This window comes from Eutrigla gurnardus (genome assembly GCF_963514095.1).
Source record: "Eutrigla gurnardus genome assembly, chromosome: 2".
In the NCBI taxonomy this organism is placed as follows: domain Eukaryota; kingdom Metazoa; phylum Chordata; class Actinopteri; order Perciformes; family Triglidae; genus Eutrigla; species Eutrigla gurnardus.
The window spans coordinates 19,591,443-19,612,650 of record NC_139916.1 but is presented as its reverse complement, the minus strand read 5'-3'; the positions used below and the strand labels follow the sequence as shown (position 1 = coordinate 19,612,650).

Here is a 21,208-nt window from a genome sequence, read left to right as displayed (position 1 = left end):
ACTCATTTGTGATTTGATGATGGCCACTGAGCAGATCTAATAAGACAATGCTCTGATTATCTGTTCACTTCCTCCATATGCAAATCCTCTATTCACAGCTGGCCCCGGGGCTGCCTACATGCTGCAACGTGCAAGATTAAATCAACAATCTGAACATAAGATGGCAGTGTTAACTCACAAATACTGTACGGGTCTATTTTCCAAGGCATCTGCCTCGTGTACACAGTGGCACTGACTGCTTCATGTATCCTCGGATAGCTTCGGTGGATTTTCCTCCCAAATCAGCAGATGATGATATTTGTGCTGGTAAATTTCGTGTAGAGACTGTTTGCTTTTGGCAGATGGTGTTGGTTGAGGCTGATAAATATTAGACAGCTCAGATTTGAAACCCAAAGTCATGAATTTTGAAGAAATCTAAATTGTACTTATTCCCCATAAATTCTAAGTTTATGCATGGCTTTCTTTTGAGGGCTGTGGCTCAGGAGGTAGAGCGGGACTTCCACTCATCACACAGTTGACCCCTGTCTCCTTCTGTCCACATGTTGAAGTGCCCTTGAGCAAGAAGTCCAAATTTGCTCCCAGTGGCCAAGGCCAGCCCCTTGGATGACAGCTCTGTCATTGTATGAGTGGAGTGAACGGGTGAATGAGAGGCAAAGTGGAAAGTGCTCGGTGCTTTGACGTTGAAAATTACAATTTGTGTGGTTAATTAAGCACATTACAGTAATTTATTTGTTTGCAGTATCAGACAGGTGTAAATGACATGTGACCTTGTGACAGCGTGACATGTGCAGGTTATTAAGATGACACGGTTTAGTACATTTTTTAATATACTATCCGCTGGAATATGAATCTCATGATGATGTGCAAATAAATAGTCAGACTATGTGATTTTGGTATTAATAAAAAACACATTTTATTTACATAAATTACAAGAAAGCACAAACTGGTTCACCAAAATCTACATTAAAAACGTCTTGTATATATTACATTTAACAGATTTACTATAATTTACTCCATTGTTGCAAGTAGAATCTTCAATAAAAACAAGGGCTATATGCGACTTTATTGGCATCTCATTTTTACATCGCTACAAGTCAAAGAACATAGTCAAATAATTGGAACATTGTACTCACAGCACTTCGAGGACAACAAAGTCAGGACGATCGTCTGTATGACCTCTTTAATATCTGAGACACCTGATTCAGGACTAGTGATTATAACTGTTTACACTGTTTGGCAAAGGAACCCAGCTGAGCTTCACAAGGAGGATGTCGTGGAGTCCACCACCTCTCGTCCGTTACACACTGTTGGAACAACATTGGAGGCTGATGCTGCAAAACATGAGAAAAAGTTCTTCTTAAGATTAATATTATATTATTATTATGGTATTACATGTTGGGGGACAGGCTAGAAACAGTCATTAGACCAATAAGTCCTTGTACTAAAAACCCTAAAAATCCGACATGAAGCCGACACAATGCCATCCCTGAAGGACATTGGAGAAACATCATGTTCTGAGCTTTGAACAAGACTTTACTCCGATATGTGTCTCGTATACAATTTAACACCTGCATTTTTTGATTTGGTCTATGTTCGCTCTGAAAGCACGATGAAATCCACAAGACTGCAGTGTTTCGTCGCTCTGACTGTCAGCATTCTCTGTGAAAGCCACAACCACCAGAAGACTTTAAAAGCTGCACTTCTATGAGCAGCTTTAAAGTTTGAAAAGTTTACTAAAAGCTCCTCAATGTTTTAAACACTGACTCTATATTTCATATGTTCTATCTACATTTGTATTATATTTGTTTGGTTTCTCATGACACTGAGAAGGTGTGTGTGTGTGTGTGTGTGTGTGTGTGTGTGTGTGCGTGTGTGTACACCCCCATATTTGTGCACAACTGTGTGTGATGTGCTGCTGTGTGTCATAATCTTTGTTATTATATAGTTGTGTCTGTCTGGAACATGCCGTCCTGTTGACGTGCGGATGCTTTAATTGTGACCTGCCAAGGGACTGCAGATGGAAATGAGCAACAGAGCTACATAAAGCAAGAGTGTAATAATGAAGTGATGAATTAAAAGAAGTGAAGTGAACTCATGTGACACTTATGTTTCCATAAACTGACATATGCATAAAGGTAAAGGTGTTAGAGGTGTGACAGAAGGGAGGCGTCATAAAGCTTTAACAGTAGTTGTGAATCATGTGATAAGTGGATTACTTTGTCGGGCAATGAGCTAACAGCTACAATGATGTTGTATATCAGGTGATACCTTGAGAGAAACTGGAGCCGGGGCCGGTGGTGACGCTGAAGCGGGTAGTGGCCACTCTGAGGGTGCTGACATTCTTCTGCGGCTGGAACAGGATGATGTGGACCTTGGGAGCAAAGAGGCAGCCCAACACCACCGACCCGCTCAGACTGACGGAGATGCACATGGTAGTGGTCTGCACCTGAGGGAGGAGAGGGGAGACATTCACAGGTGTTACTCAGCGGTTTGAGTTCACTTTTTATGTAACAGAAAGGCAAATACATTTCTAAATTGCAAAAATGTTGAGAGAAAAGCACCTTTTCATTTCACACCAAATCCAGTATTAATCTAAGTTTGTGCCCCAGTGTCAATATTGATATTTTTCAGTGGTATCTTTTTGGTATTAAAAATAACGTTCTGAAGGGAAGGTTGAAAACAACCAGAAATTGTTAAATGATATCTACTCTTGTGGAATCACACAAGCATCAGGTTGAGTACCGTGTTGCTCTACAAGAACAGAAGAAAAGAAAAGATTATATTATGTTTCATGATTCAGAATCGATGCTAAGTGCAGCAGAGGAGGAAGGAGGAGGATCACCTGGGACTGCTAAAGAAAGGTGTTAAGCGGACTGCTAATTTGTTTGTCAATCAAGTGCTTAACCCTCCTTTCTCCTCGCACTTCGCCCACATCTTGCCATGTGTCATCAGTCTACTCCTTCATTTCCAATCTCTGCACAGTATTTTTCTCTTCCCATGACATGATACCCGGCCCAGCGTCATGTCGCTTGTGGCAGGTGCATCCCATTTTCACCAGGCAGAGCAGGTGTGTGCTTTCGCCCTGAATACAAATGTTGGTATTAAAAGAAAGTGGCTACCAAGCGTTGCGCTGTGCACACACGCTGTTCTGAAACAAAGAGAACAAAGAAAGAGAACAAGATAATAGCAAATATACCGTCATCAGGTGAGGCAGGGGTGTAGGTAACACAAAGTCAGTTTAACCTATTTAATAGTGTGAATCATCTTATATTGTTTGTCAATTACTGTAATAGTATCCAACAAGGGATGATGGATTGGATAGTGTACCATGTAACTAATTGCAACATCACTGAAATGATCTCTTTATCTTGACCTGTATTGGATCGTGGAATTAATTCGTCATTAAAATTCCCCTCATGTCACCTCTGAAATACACACAGATCCTGGGTTGAGAAGCAAATTCACAAAAACCGAACATTACCACTACACATTACTGTATATCTGAGCTGTTTACTGTATCTGGATACATGGAATAAGGGACATAAAGTGACAGTTTACACCTAATGATGTGAGAAATAGCAAGGCTAGAATGTCCTCTAGTTAATTCAGAAATAGTTTTGAATAAAACGGGACGGGGCAGCATAGGAATGACCTGTTAAGTGGTTTTAATAATTCACAGGATGTTGCTTTGGAAGAGCGGAGGACAGGGAATATGCCTTCGCAGTTATATTTCTTCAGATGTCTTCAGGATGTGAAGCATGGCTGCTACGCTTTCTGCTTCTCCCTGTTCACTCTTGTTTTCTTTGTTTTGGTTGTTGTTGTTTTTTTGTTTTTTTTTACCTTTGAAGGCGTTATATTATCTCACCTGCTGCTGCTCCAGATAAATATAATGTCAGGTGTTTTCAGGCAGCTTTATTCCTCCAGAGAGCCTCGGCGGAGATGAGATTATTTTATTGGGATTGTGCTGTACGTATATTGAAAAGCTTTATTGGAACAGCCAAAATAATTGACATGACATTGTATGCGATTTGCTGAGATGTTACAAGTGGAATGGTGTTGTTCAGTAATTAGACATAATCGAGATATTGTACCAGTGTAATGGAATATCCTAATGCTATGTTGCTGGATTTGTTCCTGGGATTCTTCTAAGGCCTGAACATTCTGTATAGAGGGACTTCCTGGTGCAACTCTTCTGTTCTCTATCAAGTGTGCATAAGATAACGCCATCAATGAGCTCTCAAGCAGAGACGGAGGACTTGCATAGTCAATACTCAGTCAAAGGAGTTTAACTGGGCTTAATAATGATTTAGGAACGGTTCGTTTCCAGACAGATTTGATCAGGATGTGTTAATGTAACAGGCAGCGGTTGTAAAGATCACAGCTGCAACACTTTGCTGTCTTCGTGCCGTCTGTAGCCGTCAGTGTTTTCATAGAAGTGCTGGTGTGTTTAATCAGTTGTGTTTACTGCCGAGACGAGATGACCAGCGCTGGCATGGGAGGAGGGCCCTCTCCCTCAGGCTGTGTAGAACATCTTCAATATTTCATATGGTAATCAAATGTGTTATTCATGGCACTGTAGTATTAAGTTTTAACATTTTATGCCAGGCCACCATCAAATCTGTATGCGTTATTCAGGTGGAGGTTTTTGGATCAGACTGTGAAAAACAATTTGAGAATCGATGTAAAACTAGGAGAACATGAGTAATGTGTCCCTGCCTGTGAAAAAAGACGACGGCGCACCGAGTCAGTTGCTTCAGGAATTATTTATCGGTCAAAAGAGAGTTCTCTGCCTCTGACTGATGAACGCTCTCCGGCCTTGAATGTCTCGTGTCGCCTAGAGGGGCCTGGAGGAAGGGTTCCTCTGAGCCTCGCCGGAGTCCCAGGACAGAGGGCACAGCTGGGACTCAGCATCCTGGTCTTTCACACTCCATTCCACACAGCTACGCACAGGGACACACACGGGGACGTTCAGTCCCGCCTTCCCATGTCTCTGCAGAGGCAGCTGTGTCGGGGGATTCCTCTGTCTATTTTTCCCGTCTGCCTCTCGCTCGGTGCACGCCGCTGACGTCCCACAGGAGTGAAAGCCCACGACTCAGGACACCCTTTTCTCTGAAGTTCTGTCAATTCACTGTACAGTATGTTCCTGTGTTTACCGGCAGGGTCAGAGGCTGGGAGCCATTTATCTCGTCGGCCCTCATTTTGCTTTGTTAACTTTACAACACACTGTCTATCCAATGTTTTATCCCTCATAAATGAATCAGCGTGGATTGGCACTTTATCTGAGGGTTAGATGTGACATCTTAAAAAAACCTAGAATACATTTTTTCAAAACCGTACGTGAATAATATCACCAGCTGGGTTTTGTTGTGGGGAGACTAAGATGTTTGTCTCTTCTCAATGACTCGAGCATCCATATTTTATCATTTACTCTCACTTCATTAATATTTAAACTTTAAAGGTAAGTAAGGCTGTTAAAGTTCTCATCTTGGGGAGCACCTGACAACCCTAAGTATGCAGGTATTTATGAAGTATCAAACCAATGTAGTAATATGGAAAATATATATTAAGAGCCAAAGGCTGAGTCAATACTAGCCTAAATTTGTCTGGGATTTCATGCATGTAAAATCCAAATTCAAACTGGACAAAAATGTTATAAAAAAGTTAGGAAAGTATAAAGTCACATTTCGCTCATGAAATACATATAACTAAACTCACCCTGTAGTCACTGGCAGTGACGTAGAAAATCGGCTGGAACGCGAGCCAGATGATGCAGGTGGTGTACATGGTGAACCCGATGAACTTGGCCTCGTTGAAATTTTCGGGGCATTTGCGGGTCTTGAAGGCGTAGACCGTGCAGAGGATGATGAGTACGCAGTTGTAGGTGAGGGACATGAGCATGCTGGAGTCCTTGCTGTTGCACTTGAGGGTGACCACGTCTCGCCTCTCTGGGCTCACTTCCTTTCTCACCCCAGGGGTCTCCACCAGCAGCCAGACCACCACCATTACCAGCTGGCAGGAGATCAGGGCACCGCAGATGGCGACCTGGGATGCCGGGCTGATGAATCGAGGCCGCTGTGCTCCATCCTTCACCCCGCTGAAGATCCGAGCGATGCGATTGGTCTTGGTAAGGAGGGCCGAGTAGCACACGGCGAACGAGGTGCCTAAGCCCAGCCGACGCAGCGTGCACACCGCGGTGGACGGTTTGGCGATGTAGATGAAGGTCATGCTATAACACATTAACACTCCCAGCAGGAGGATGTAGGAGAGCTCACGGCCACTGGCCTTCACCACGGGTGTCTCATTGTGTTTAAGGAAGAGGCTGACGACGAAGAGCGTACACATAATCCCCAGGAAGGAAATGGTGACGGGCCCGATGGCCCAGGCATCTTCCCAGCGGATGTACTCCTCAGGCAGATCATAGCAGCCTGTCAGGTTGTCCAGGGGCCACCGTCCAAAGCTGCAGTCAGCACAGGTGAACTCATCCTGCAAATACTGGTAGGACTGACAGGGGATGCAGATCCAGCAGCACACGTCTCCGGGCTGCATGCTTTTCACCTCGTTCTTCCTGCAGGGGTCACTACACTGGGAGGTCGGCACAACCTGGCCACCCCAGGGGATCAGGCTGGTGTTCAGGGTCAGACTCTGAGCCCAGTAGCCCACATTACGGTAGACGTAGCGTCCGTCTTCTTTGTGGTAGTGGAAAATATTGTAACGGCCGAGGCTGTCCCCAAAGGCATCAAAGCGGACAACGTTGGCCGTGTCTGGCGGACGAAATGGTGCTGAAAGTGAAAAGAAAACAAGAGTGTGTTAGAAAATAAAAAGGTGTAATGGGGTCATTGTTTGGAAAGTTTCTAGAACGGTGCATTCATCTCTTTGGTTATTGTGCCTCTCAGCTGACGTTTTATTTCTCTCACGGTACAAACTGAACAGCCATTGAGAGGGTAAACAGACACAAATGGTCAATTTACATGATGAAAACCACAGGTTGGGTCGTTTCCTCTGATGGAAACCTACATTGAACACTGGAGAGGAACTTCCAGACAGATGGCACATCGGATAAAAGAATCTTCCTTGAACTCAAAGCTGACATAAACCAGCATTTTCAAAGTGTTAGAAATCACCTCTCATTATCTAATATTGATTGACTTCGATAGAAACAGCAATGCCAGCTGTCTGCCTAGCTGCTTGTGTAATAGTGTACTAAGGGCTGTCTATCGGTTGTTTCATAACGCTGAATTTGCTGATCATTTTCTCAATGAATTGATAAATAGTTGTGTCCATAGAATTTGGAAAAATGGCAAAAAAAAAATCATATTCTCATAGTTGAAAGATGACATTCAAATTTACTATAATATGTGTAAAAGAAAAATATCAAATCCTTACATTTAAAGGAAAACACCACCGCATTTCCATACTGAACTATGTTCTGCTCTGATCTTAGACGAGGTGATACATACCTCCCTCTCCTCTGTGCGTGCACTCAATGGCTCTTGCGCGCACTCCGCGCAGCGCTAATTTGCTAGCATGTAGCTTGTCCCAGTATATTCCTTAGGATCCAAAGGGGGGTGAAGTTAGAAGCGACCAAGCACTTCCACGTTGTCCCTATTTAAATACGGTTACGTGAGTAGTTACACAACCCAAGTTTGGTTACACAAAATGAAACATGCCAATTTTTCTAAGGGGATAACAAGGATAACTATATAGTATGGCGGAATAACAACTGGAAGCACTTCGACGTCGGCGCAGTAATATCATCACTCAAAACATGACGGGACTATATACCTTCTGCTTGTTTTCACAACCCTGTACGATGCACGTTATAACCATGATGTTTGATTGTTCACAAACTATCTTACTACAACCTGATGCTTCCTCAACTGTACAAACTACTACAGCTGGTGCAGGCGACGGCGTGCAGGTCACGTAGGTTCTATTGACGGAAGTAAGAGGGGGAGCGGAGTGATGATATTACTGCGCCGATGTCGAAGTGCTTCCAGTTGTTATTCCGCCATACTATATAGTTTTCCTTGTTATCCGCTTAGAACAATTGGCATGTTTCATTTTGTGTAACCAAACTTGGGTCGTGTAACTACTCACGTAACCGTATTTAAATAGGGACAACGTGGAAGTGCTTGGTCGCTTCTAACTTCACCCCCCTTTGGATCCTAAGGAATATACTAGGACAAGCTACATGCTAGCAAATTAGCGTTGCGCGGAGTGCGCGCAAGAGCCATTGAGTGCACGCACAGATGAGAGGGAGGTATGTATCACCTCGTCTAAGATCAGAGCAGAACATAGTTCAGTATGGAAATGCGGTGGTGTTTTCCTTTAAGAAGCTGAAACGAGTGAGTTTGGTTAAAATATTGTAGTTGCCATTCATTTTCTTGTCGATCAACTGAGTAATTATTTATTCTGTTCTAATAATATTTGCATTTTTAAATTGTAAAATGTAATGATTTCCTAAGTTTATTAATAATAATAATAATAATAATAATAAATATAAATGAATGTACACAAAATCTATTATTTTATTAATAATAATCTATAGATATTTAAATGTGTAGTTGGTGGTTCCCCTGTTTCTCTGTGTGTTCTCCTTCCCTTTTAGTCATATCTGTAGAAGGGACTGACTCATGTTAGACCTCTTTTCTTATTTTAAGTGTCTGGAAAGTAACATTTTGTTCTTCTCTTTACAAACTTTGAAGAGCAGAAAAGCACAGCTGGATGAGAGAACACTGGTCCACTTCTAGTCCCCATCAATGAAAATGTCAGTATTTCCATAAATCAAACTTTGGCAAATGAAAGTGAGAGCATCGCTGGGTCTGACGTTTGTGACGTGTGGATCTGTTGATGCAAATATTTGTTTTGTGTTGCAGCTTTGAGCTGACAAGCAGAAAACAAGCCATGTTTGTGTGATCAATATCTGCAATGTTCAAAATGATCAGTCATTTTTCTAGTCACAGTTATTCAAGATGCATGAAAAATAAAAAAGGAGCCTTCAAGCACAACAGCGAGGAAATAGTATCGTCTTTGCAAATGGAATCCTAACAGAGCTTATCTGCAGCTGCATGTCGTGTACAAACATGTAGAATTACTCTTAATTAATTAATTACGCACTTATTCAACATATTATTAGTACAATGAATCTAAACTGACATAACCTAATTTGGCAGCCTGAGTGCACTTGAGAAAATCAAGGCTTATAGACAGAAATCATCTGTTAAGAAACATTGTTGTATCACTGCAGGAGGGTTTCACTCACCCTCAAACTTGACCTTGAGAATGTAGTCCCTGTAAAACTTCCTGCCGTTGCCGGGTTTGAGAGCTTCACACACCTTGGTGGAGTTGGGGCACAAGGCCTGCCTCATGTTGTGCAAGGCAGCAGCCATTGCAAAGACGGCATTCACGACGAACATGATCTTGGACTCCGGCTGGAACGGGACCTCTCGGAGTGAGTGCTTCCCGCAGCCCAGGTCGTGGAGGCTGCATTGGAACTGGTTTTCCCAGAACTCTCGGAACCAGGGGTTGCGGGTGTTGTTGTACGGGTGCAGGCCAGTGAAGTAGTCGTTAAACTGGGGGATCGGGTAGGAAGCCAGCTCGATGGTGAACGCCCCGTCGGCCACGGCCTCGCTGCCCCTCACCACGCTCTCCTGCGCCCCCCAGCCGTCACTCGCCACCCAGGTGAAGGTGACGTTCATGCGGTTGGCTGCCACCAGCAGCTCGCGGGCGTCTTCGCTGCGCGTGAACAGGATGACCACCTTGGCGTTGGACTTCTGCTGCAGGGAGCGGATCACGTTCTCGTAGCTCCAGCGACTCATGGAGCGGCCCACCTTGGCCGAAGTGGCGATGCAGATCTGGCGGGCGCGGGCCTCCTGCTGGAAGGCGTCGATGCCGGTCTCACCGTAGTCCCCTTCCGATGCCACCGTGGATACGTAAGTCCAGTTGAAGTAGCGTAGGATCTCTGCCATGGCCTTGGCCTGGTAGAAGTCGGGGGGTACGGTGCGGGCGAAGTAGTCATAGCGGCTCTTGTCGCTGAGCTTGGCACTAGTGGAAGCATAGCTGATCTGAGGGATTTGAAAGAGTCGCAAGAGGTTGGCCACCTGAAACGAGTGGAAGACATGTTGGAATCAGTCCTCCCGCCCTATCCATCGACCATCATTAAGGGGGTTGTTAATATGCATATCCTCCTACCATGATGGAATAGTTGGAATTAATTGAAAACAGTTCACACAGAAAACATCCCCCCTGCCAACTGTGGGCTTTTTTAAATTCCTCATCATTAAATAAATACATAAAACTGGCTACAAAGTGTGTTTTTCCCCTGCAGATGCAATTAGTGTAACCATATTCAGTCTCTAATTTCTTCTCTGGATCCCTGCTGGGTTTCACAACTTCACTCTCCTGCTGCTGACTGAATGGCGAGATCCTGCGTTTAACAATGATTGGGGTTGCCTGTCTACCCTCGTCTTCTCTGATCCGTCAACAATGTGAACACATATGAGCACAGAGGACTGAGTGGCTACAGGTTTATGGATAGAATTTACTGTACTACACAAATGAACACATTCCCTGAAAGGTCTTGCTCCGCTGTGATGAGAAGAGAGAAGGAAGCAGGCCGACAGACAGTGTTTGAAGGCACAGATTGGGAAGTGAAAAGGAGTCAAAGTATCAACGAATCTCGACTGTGTAATCGTTTTTGTCAGTGATGTGCAGAAGCAGCTTTCGCTTCAAATCTGGTTGACTTTAACGCCGACTCTCTCACCGGCACACTCGAGGGACAACGTCTTGAATGCCAATAAGGAATTCCTGAGAAAGTCAAAGAGGATTCACATTCAAATGTATCCACTGTGCATTTAATTCATTTGTCCATTATTGTAGCCAGAAAGCTTGTTTCACAACTCAAATAGACCAGAACCTTCACACAGGGAAGTGATGTTTTAGTGGTATAATAAAAAAAAATATGAGGCAATTCCATTTTCTCTCCTTTACCCAAAGAATGTATGAATAAATACAAAGTATGCCGTCTTATATCTTTACTGACTCTTGACAACGGGCCATCAGTTTTAACAAATTATGGTATTTTTGGGCTATATTCCTTTGACATACATCAGAGTGGAAATTGGTTTAGAACATTTGAATACTAAATCGCGTAACATGAAAATGCTCATAGTTCATATTCTGATTTCACTCTAAGAGAGCTGGTGGGCTGCTGCCAGCTGTTTAACCACATGTTGAGAAAAGGCTGTCAAGGCAGTTAAAGGAGGGGGGGCCGTTATATGTAGAGATCCGGTTATTAGCCTGTCTGCATAATCAGGGTTTCTCCAGCTGACCTTAAAATCTCAGGGGGAAGCAACCTTTGAACTGATATGGAATGCTCACTCGTGTGTTTCAACGATCTAGATTTCTCTTTTTTCGTTCAGCTGCCACAGCTGGTCAGAAATAGCTCTAATATGGAACTGGTTTGGTCAGTCACTCTTAATTGTGCTGTTGCATTTAATTTTTTTGTGAAAAAATGTTCTCTCATTAATTTCAATTAATCTAGGGGTCTGAAATCAATTTAATTGGCTCATATAATATTAATCTCTATGTTCCTGCAGAATAACAACGATCCTGTGATTAATATGGATTGAGGCACATCACACAAGACTAGAAAAGATACAAAGATACATACTAATCAATGAAGTGTGGGTTTTTCCTGTTTGACTTGACCCATCTGTTCATCTGGCACATTTGACAAATATGTTAGCTGTCTTCATATTTCTTCTGTCTTCTTTCACATCAAGTAATTCTGCATCAACATGTGGTTAAACAGCTGGTAGCAGCCCACCGGCTCTCTTAGAGTGAAATCAGAATATGAACTATGAGCATTTTCATGTTACGCGATTTAGTATTCAAAAGTTCTAAACCAATTTCCACTCTGATACGTCCTCATGAGGGTTTTCTCTATAATTCCCTTTGTTTGCATATGAATCCTTTACACCACAAAAGCAATTGTTTTAATATTGAGGCGAGGCATCGTCTTGGATTCATTTGTGTGAACTCTGAGTGAACTCATCTAGTCTTTGTTTCAACCCCCGCAAATATGTCACGTAACAAACATTCAACAACTCTCAGTAGAAACTGTAATAGAAAAATGGATTAGAATATTGTGATTTTTTATTGACTGAAAATTCTTCAGATGCAGATTCAAAATGCATTAAAATATAACACTATATGTATTTACACTATATTTCTCTGCTAATAAGGGAATTTGTTGACTGGTTCATTTAATCATCATGTAATGCCGACTGCATTTTGTTTGATCTCGTCAGGGATGTGCAACATGAATTCAGAAAATAGGAAGCAGTATGTTTGAACTCTGCCCAGAGAGGAGGAAAGTACTCAGTTAAAAACTGCTCATCAGAAATACCTTTCTATTAACAGTACATTTGACAGATATGTATCCCTGATATAAAGTCAAAATCTACTGTATGCAGAAACTAGATCTTTGGTAAAAGTAGTAATGTGTAGAAGTATTCTGGTATAAGTCTTCAAAATCTTACAAATAAAATTATTTAAAAAAGATAATACCCAAAAGTAAATATAAGTATTGATATTGTTTACTTTGAGCATTGAGCAGTTTAATCTGTGATAATACATCATCATGTATTAGTTGTTATATTTTGTTTTAATAATGTGAAGTTATCAGATAAATATAGTGGAGTAAAAAGAACAATATTTGCCTCTTAGATGTAGAGGAGCGTAAGGAGGTATGAGGTAAATATGTCAAAATTATTACTTAAATAACTTGAGCAAATGTACTTACATTCCACCACAGAAACCAGCTGCTAGAGTTTCACCTTAATAGATTTGAAGAGACATTGAAACACACAACTAGATCTGTTACTGGTATAGATCATGCAGTTTCTGCTCGAGGATGATTAGTTAGACAGATGGTCCGTTGCTGTTCTAACACAAAGGCAAGTGAGAAAGGCTGCAGCCACAGGGAAGAGCCTGCATGTGATTCTTAAGGTCTTAACAATCTCAGAAGGTCAAGTCTTTCTCCACAAAGAATGCACAGAACACGTGTACTGTAGGTGTGTTAACATATCAGAAGAGGAACAACTTCCCATTAAACATTCAAAGCACAAAGACTAGACAAAGGGAATTGTGTTCTAATATGAGCATCTTCTCAGCACAGGCATAAAAGTTCAAATATTTATATATTTCAGCCAATTTTGCTGAAATGTGCCCATGTTCACAGTAGTGAATGAGTAATTCCTCTTTAGGGAATATGTAGGGAGCTATATGCCAGTTTAATAAGCCACTTACACGTGGTTTATGAAGGTTATAAAGCAAAGTGGCAGGCATGTCATCAATACAAAAGGGCTTACTGGAAATCATTATATAGATGCTCACATGGCTTATGAAAAGCCAAGACCCTTCCAGCTGCTAAAGCCTGTGACTGACACATTATGTGTGTAGATATTATTTAAAATGATGAGGAGGCAGATATGATCAAGACAGTGACCATGTTTTTCTTTTCCCACCACATGTCATTTGCATAGGCTTATTTTATTTTATTTTTTATTTTTTGAAGACCTGGAGCTTAATATACTAGAAAGCAAGAGGAACAGAAGAGAAATAGATGTGCAATGCTTTCAGGGCTTCTGTGGGAAGTTTATATCCTGCAAATGTTGGGAGATGTGTCTTTCTCTTGAAGGAGGCTGTGAGAATGTTTTTGTTGGTCCTTCATTGCAACAGAATTCAGTTTGTGTTCACAGCAACATGCATCACCTTCTCTGCTGTTACTCTACAGAAAAGTCATGTAAGATACTTGAGAAACTGTAGTTAAAGTAGTAATGTTTAGTAAGTATAGTTATTTCATCTGCCAACAGTCAACGTTGTACAATATTGGTTACGACAAAAGGCATTAATATTACATGTCATAGCAACCTGTAACATCTATTCGTAAGATATGGTGTCTGTTACATATTTATATATCAGAACATGTTTAGTTTCAGATTATTTTATTGTTAAAAGCCATAGTTCTCCTTCCACACATTGATATTTGATTCTTTCATAAGACTAAACTGCAAGTCAACAGTTACTATCAGCCACATGATATGGCCTGCACAGTATCATGCATGCAGCTATAGGGATCATCCTGCATCAGAGCAGCACCTTATTTAATTAAGAACATTAAGAAGTGGCCCGGTGTGGCTTTGCACACTAGGCCGCTCAGTAATCTGAGCGGATTACAGCGAAAGTGGTTTCCTTTCAAGCAATGAGAGCATAAAGGACCTGTTCATGCATTTGACACAGAGACACCGAGTAACATGATGTTCTTTTCAGCTGTTGGACTGTTTTGTACAGGCGGCCCGAAGGCGCCAACTAACACCGTGAGCCAGAATTATTCAGACTGCCCATGTGAAATGCCAAAATACTGTTGTACAACACGTCATAGAAGCTATTTATAAAAACTTTTAAAAAAGTCCACACATCTGTATACCTCAAGAAGATTGCCAACATAGTGGTTACGTTTAAAGATATGTGTTTTACAAATGCCAGAAGTGTAGAAATGACTGATATAGTTGATTGAACATTTTCTTTCTTTCAATATGCCTTGATGCTTTGCACAATGCCATCACGAAGCATTCAAGAAAAACAAAGAATTAAGGAACGGCATCGCCATATGGGGCAATAATCAAATAAGAGAGATACACAGAAAATAAGAGACTAAGAGAGTGTCCTGGTCCAGGATACATCAGGCCTACTTTGTAGAGATGTCATGATTTTTTCTACATGAAAAGCCCATCTGCTCTTCCCAGAAGACTGTCTCAGTGTGCTGCTACAGCAATAACACTGTATTCCCAGAGCAGCGGTCCTTAGCTCCACTCAGGATCACACATGCACAGCCCACTGCAGCGGCCTCAACCTCACATGCAAAAGCACATACATGAGCAGCGGACATGCATGCACATACAGCACAGTGTGCATCGTTTAGCATGCACCGGATCCTTATTAGTTCATTTCTTATGATTTAGTTGCTTGGCAACAGCTTTAACAGGGTGGAAATGTGAACTGTTGGCTACCTAGAGCAAGGATGTTTTTTGATCAAGTCCTGCCCCCTCATCCTGCCAGATAATATGAATCTCCTTTATGCTGCAGTTGTCTTTCAAAGCCCTGAGAGTCATTCACCCGTTCAGATTACAAGACGTGTTAAACTGTGCTTCCATTCATTTACCGAGTCATTAACGCAGTTTAAAGATGCACCTCCATTCATTTAATTTCTTGTCTTTAATCAGTTCTGTTCTGTCATACAAACCTCACAGGCATGCTTAGTGTGATCATTAGAACAACCTGTTCAAATTGATTTAATGAGTTTTAATTTAATCTAAAATCTTGCTCATAACCTGTTACATTCTATGTCAACAACAAATCCGCAAACCCTACAAACCAAATGTGGGTTCTGCTGACTTTATGCCATACTGCTGTCGATACCTGATATCCGATATCTGTGCGGTGGTCATGATACGCATTTCAACTGCACAAATAGTGGGTTAACTGCCAAACCACTGAATAATCCAATCACATTTGAATTATTTACGATTTGAAGAGCACGTTCTTTACTTTTACCCATGAATAATGCATTTCCACTGCATGGCTTTACTGATACGTTTCATCAGTATTGTTCTCTCGGGCATGAATTCTGTCATGTGCGTGTGTCCATGTTTAAATCCTTTGTATGACTCATGTATGCTCCAGAGATTGGCACCGTCTACCTGCAGATGAAGACAATTCTATAAATAAGGTTGTTTGTGGGGGGGGGGAAAAAAAATTAGATTCTTGAGCCTGCCGAAAGCCCATAAATTTACCTTATTATTCTGCTCACGAGGTTTGGTCTGCAAATGTCAAGCAAGTGTGTTCATATCAGAATCTATATCTTTAAATCCCAGCATCCATCCCTGTGTGTGTCTTCTTCCATCTCATTTATCACTAGAAAATTATCACATCTCAGATGGAGCGCTAAAATATTCCATGAAATTCACAGAGACGCGGTTACATGCTAAGAGATTTCATGCAACCTGGAAGCAGACAGAGATTTGTGTGCACTGCTTTGATAAATCAGATTGGTTCCAGAAATGTCATCAGTGAGTGGTTTTTGAGTTTTTGACATTCCAGGGGTGTTGTAATGCATCTTAGTGATCATGATGTTTCTCCTGGGGGGGAGCTCTCCTATAAGTGAGTCATATTTAGCAGCGCAGACTGCTGTAGGGGGAAGAAACGTGAAGTCCCTTGCATGTATTAATCACAAGCAAGCCCTGAGGCTTGATGTTCCTGGACTGTAATTGTGGAGTATAATACATCTCTGATTAACCCACGCTTGTAGGACAATGAGAAGTAATAAGTAATAATGTTCCCTCTATAATGCAGCTATATTCAGAAAAGTTCATATGCTTGATGCAGCCCTGACAGTGTTTTGAAGATTAAAGCTTGCTTTGAGTACACTACAATATTGCTAAATATGTACTGTAGGGAGATATGTGTCTTCTCTGTGCTGCATTCATTCACACATGAATGATGCTGCTGAATGTACCGAACATGTCATCACAAGGTCCTTACTCTCTTTGTGCTGATAACCTGCTGTTTAGATAGACTCAACACTAGGAACACGTAAATATTTCGACAGGCAGATTCATCGGCGTCTTCCCTGCGACTGTTTAAGATGCAGGCTTTGATTGTCAAATGGTTCACGATGACTCTCTCCATCTCTTTTCCCTGTCTCAGTGTTTCTGTGAAACAGGATCTGTCCTACGATCCCTCCACATCCTCTGCGTGCAGCCACGCCGCTGCCAAACCACCAGACAGTCCGGCAGCAGCCGCAGATGGGGGGGAAGACAAGACTTCGCTTGTGAGAGCGTCATAGAACTTCGCCTCCACACTTAACTCAATCTGTGTGCATGATACGCCAGCACGGCTAGGCCTGGAGCCAAACCCGCCCCTGTATCTGCCATTATCACACCACAACACCGGGCAGCGCTCCTCCATTGTGAACACTTTTAGACAGCACTCAGCGTCCTCAGCACCTGTCCGTTCACCGCGTCCCACCATGTCACCATGGCAATAAGGGGTCTTTATACTAACACTGTTAGTTGTCTTGTAACTGCCTTGCCTTTGGGGTGAAATACACACATCTGACTTAGCCGCCTGCCGCTCACACAGAAGGGCAAGTAGCCTTTCACACAGCCAGTTCCCCCAAAGGTCTGACTGGTTATACATTACACACAAACCAGGCAGAATGAAAGGACAAAAACAGTATGTGGAGATGGTATCTGCATAGCAACAACCAACGGCAACACAGAAATGTCACACATTAACATGCCCCAAATGCAGCTTTGTTTAATGGCATTGGCCCCCGAAAATACAGATACACCGAGTCTTGTTTTCAAAGGGCACATTATACACGGAAAATGTTTAAAATAAAAAAAAAAATGAGAGTTTCGGAGACTGAGTGTAGTTGACTTTAATGATAAGATGCTCACCAACAAGCCAAGAGAACAAATCTGGAGCTAGCACACTTCATAATGGAACCGTATTCAAATAAAGCAGATTATTTATGGTGAGAAAAGGGACTGCACTGCTGCTGATGAGGAAGATTCACGAAGAAGCTAGGGCAGACCTCAGGCTTGTAATAGTACATCCATAAATTACCACAAGACAAGGGCACTCTCTGAGGAGCCCCAGATGCCGGGTTTCACTAAAATTACAGCTCGTTTATCAAATCCTTTATTTCCAAACTGTCCTTTCCACCAGGAATCCCAATAAAGGTGCTCTGAATCCTCCTCGTACATCCCCTCCCAGAGGCTCTCGACTACCTGGATAATGTATCATTGCACTGTGCTGTATGTTCGGCATCGGGTTTTGTCAGCATGGGGACGGAAACATTTGGTTGACAGAAAACAGGTATTGGAATATGGAAACTAACATACTTGTCATAGTGCATTTTCTCATTTGAATTAAAGTAGATATATCAATTTATTTTCAACACACTGTATGGCAGCAGATAGACACTGAAGCAGCTATTCACTGTGGCTGTGCTGGCCACTGTTTTCTACAAATCACTACTAAATGATGGAAGGATGCCACCACCAGTCCATTGTCCCGTAGTGTCCACATGGGGAAGCTGCTCACAACAGACTGCCGATGAGCTGAAGCCAGTTATTATTTCTGGATGAAAGCAGAGGTTCGTTTGTGTCTTCAAAACAAGTAGCTATCTGGAGCTCCACGCCTCGAGTGAGGTGAGCCATACCCTTCATCCAGGACAGCGGGCACGGCCCTCTGGATGACTGAGCCGGAGAGACGATGATGAGTTTAGGTTAATGCTTTAAGGCATGGATTTCCGTGGGTATTTGGCGTTCTCATTTCCATGTGACACCACAGTGCCTTTTTTCACAATGACTTGAAAATTACACTGATGCTGCAGCCACCTCACAGCTGAACATTTGGAGATCCAATTAGCAGAACTTTCATCGCGTCGGCTTGAGCGAGCCGAAAACGAGCGCCCGCTGCCGAGAGTAATCATGCCATCACTAGTCATCCTGTCAACCCGTCCCGAGCGCAACATCTGTAGCACGTCAGCCTCTGACAGGAACGCTGTCGAAGTGTGAATTACCCGGGAAAGAGAAAGAGATCTTCTAAATTAGATCAGCCGAGCATATGGGCCGCACAGGTAAACAAATCCTCCTTGCGGAACCGATACTCATTAAGTCCCTGTGTTAACATCTCACAAGGGGTAATTGCACATGGTACTTAAGTCTAAATGGACAGTTATATTACCATCCATCATACTCTGGCTGTTGCTTGTACTCCCTCCTCTCTCTCTCTCTCTCTCTCTCTCTCTCTCTCTCTGTCTCTCTGTCTCTCTCTCTCTCTCTGGCCTGCAGTGGCCTTTGATAGTGGAGTGCACCTTTTATGAATGCGCTGTCTGATGAAATTAATGTAGCTTTTCACCAACTCATTTTCACGGCATGACACAAAGATGATCTTCAACGGCAAATTAAAACTTAATTACTCTCTTACTCACTGCAGATGCAGTGCAGACAGCAGCCGCCCACTCAGTTGATGTGTTTTCATTAGTTCCTACCTGAATGGAGACGTCGCTGTAGGAGCCTCCGATGACCCCGGAGATCGCCAGAGGGAGGTTGTCGTGGATGGCGTAGGAGCCGTCGGGGCACGTGTACTCGCTGTCGTCCACTTTGGTGAGGGAGGCCCTGACGAACTCCAGAGACTGCTCGAGAGCGTAGGTGTCCTTAGAGCAAGTGTCCAGTATGTGAGCTCCCAGTCTGATCCCAGGCAGAATGCGCTCGTCCTTGTTGATTTCATCCAGGGCGAGCAGCATGGCCTCCAGTCTCTGGATCCCCCGCTGAGCGTTGATCTTCCCACAGTCCTCCACCCCCTCGCCCTTCTGGTGCACAGGGAACAGGCCGCCAATCATCAAATCTCCTTCCAGCGTGATCTCCCTCTTGGAGTCAGTGTTAAAACCTACCTCGGGCAAACCCTGGGGAGCCTGCGCAAATAGAGACACACATAAGCACAGCAGGCTGAGGTGGGAGAGCCAGAGGGGTCGGGGCACGGGGCGCACCCCCAACACAGGGGATCTCCCCAATGACATGTCCCTGGGCAAAGCAAGGGCACCGTCCCGCCTGTGGTTCTTTGGCGTCCGGTTGGCTTTTGATCACTCTGAAGAAAAGGAACAGTAATGGCGCTGCAGCACCAGATCTCAGAGCACCAGTGTTTTTATTCTGACAGAGGCCATTTACAGCATCAGCCCCATCCTCTTCATCCTTCTCTTCTTCAGAGTTTTTGGGTAGATTACAGCCTGCAGATCAAACAGAGAGAAAGTCAGTCAGTTCAGCCTTTGAGGTGGAATACAACGATCCCTTTGTCTCACACACATCACGTCTGTCACAAACAGACTTGTCCTATGGAAATATCTGACATCATCTGCACAAGTGATTAATCATCTGCATGTTTTGATGCTTATTGACGATGGCCGTGATATGAAGGACAGAACAAAATTAAAGACGGGTTAATTATTAGTAGCCACCATGCAGCGGAGTTCACTGAGGACAACAGAAACATCCTTCAAATGGTTTTCTCATGTTTTCAGGCAGCACACGGTCAAGCCTTCACCGTGAGAGGTTTCATTTCAAGTATGCGTGTGTGTGTTTTATTATGAAACTCCCTTCTGTTTCATTGTCTGACTGACCTCAAGTAACGTCCCTTCTCAGGCAGATGATTGTACAACTCTTTTATAATCACATGTGCACATGCTCCTGTACACCGAAAGTCTACAGAGATAAGAAATCATGTCCCCAAGGATTGTGTGTCAAATCACATTAACTACTCACACAGTCTTACAACAACAGGATTTAAGCAAAAAAACAAAATACAAAATAAAAAATCCCAATGTGAGCACTTCTCCTCTCCCCGCTAAATAACATGTTAGTAAAATAAATGTGACTCATTCTGAGAAAAACAGCACATTTGATGTTTCAAGATTCAGCAACTTCAATTTTAGAGTTCAGCCCGGTCCTTGGGTTATAAAGGTATTTACTGTTTGTCTTAATTTAAACTAATACACAGTTGATTCTGCAAGGTCGGAGGTGGGAGTCAGTGAAATATGGATTCCCTTGATCGAGAAAAAGATTTCTTATGTACTACCACTTATTGTATATATATATATATATTGTCTTTGAGGCGTAGAGAGAATATATTATATATCTTTATTATATATATATATATAATAAAGATATATAATAAGTCTTTATTATATATATATATATATATATATATATATATATATATATATATATATATATATATATATATATATACATACATACATACATCAAAACAGTAGAAATGAGTCCATACAATATCTGAATATCTTGAATAGCACTCCTACTCATAAATTAGTGGCTAAATTAGATTCTCACTTGAAAAAAACAACACACAATGCATCACATTCAAAGATTGATCCAAAACCTCCTATTAAATCAGAAACAAACGTCCTCCTTCACTTTGTAAATGTATGGATCAGTGTGATAATATTCTCCGGTTGTCATAAATCTGGCATGAATACTGTAGATGAGTCATGTCCTGATGTAAAAACACCGCATACTGATGAGGTTCATCTATGGATTTCCAACAGAAGAGACGGAGG

General features: G+C 42.5%; 1 protein-coding gene across 1 annotated transcript; it reads right to left on the bottom strand.

The window, feature by feature from the left end:
• Positions 1-906: 906 nt before the first annotated feature.
• grm2a (glutamate receptor, metabotropic 2a) lies at positions 907-19,861 on the bottom strand. Its single transcript, XM_084026885.1, has 5 exons — positions 19,127-19,861; positions 9,263-10,100; positions 5,716-6,779; positions 2,269-2,446; positions 907-1,331 (listed from the first exon to the last, which is right to left on the bottom strand). The coding sequence occupies exons 1-5, from the start codon at positions 19,652-19,654 to the stop codon at positions 1,258-1,260; spliced, it is 2,682 nt and encodes an 893-aa protein (XP_083883011.1). The 5' UTR covers positions 19,655-19,861; the 3' UTR covers positions 907-1,257.
• Positions 19,862-21,208: the final 1,347 nt, after the last annotated feature.

Coding starts and splice junctions, on each gene's coding strand:
- grm2a (XM_084026885.1), bottom strand. CDS start 19,654: ATGTCATTGGGGAGATCCCCTGTGTTGGGGGTGCGCCCCGTGCCCCGA. Junction 10,101..19,126: donor ACAGCGACGTCTCCATTCAG/GTAGGAACTAAT, acceptor CACTCGTTTCAG/GTGGCCAACCTCTTGCGACT. Junction 1,332..2,268: donor CGGCTCCAGTTTCTCTCAAG/GTATCACCTGAT, acceptor CATGTTTTGCAG/CATCAGCCTCCAATGTTGTT.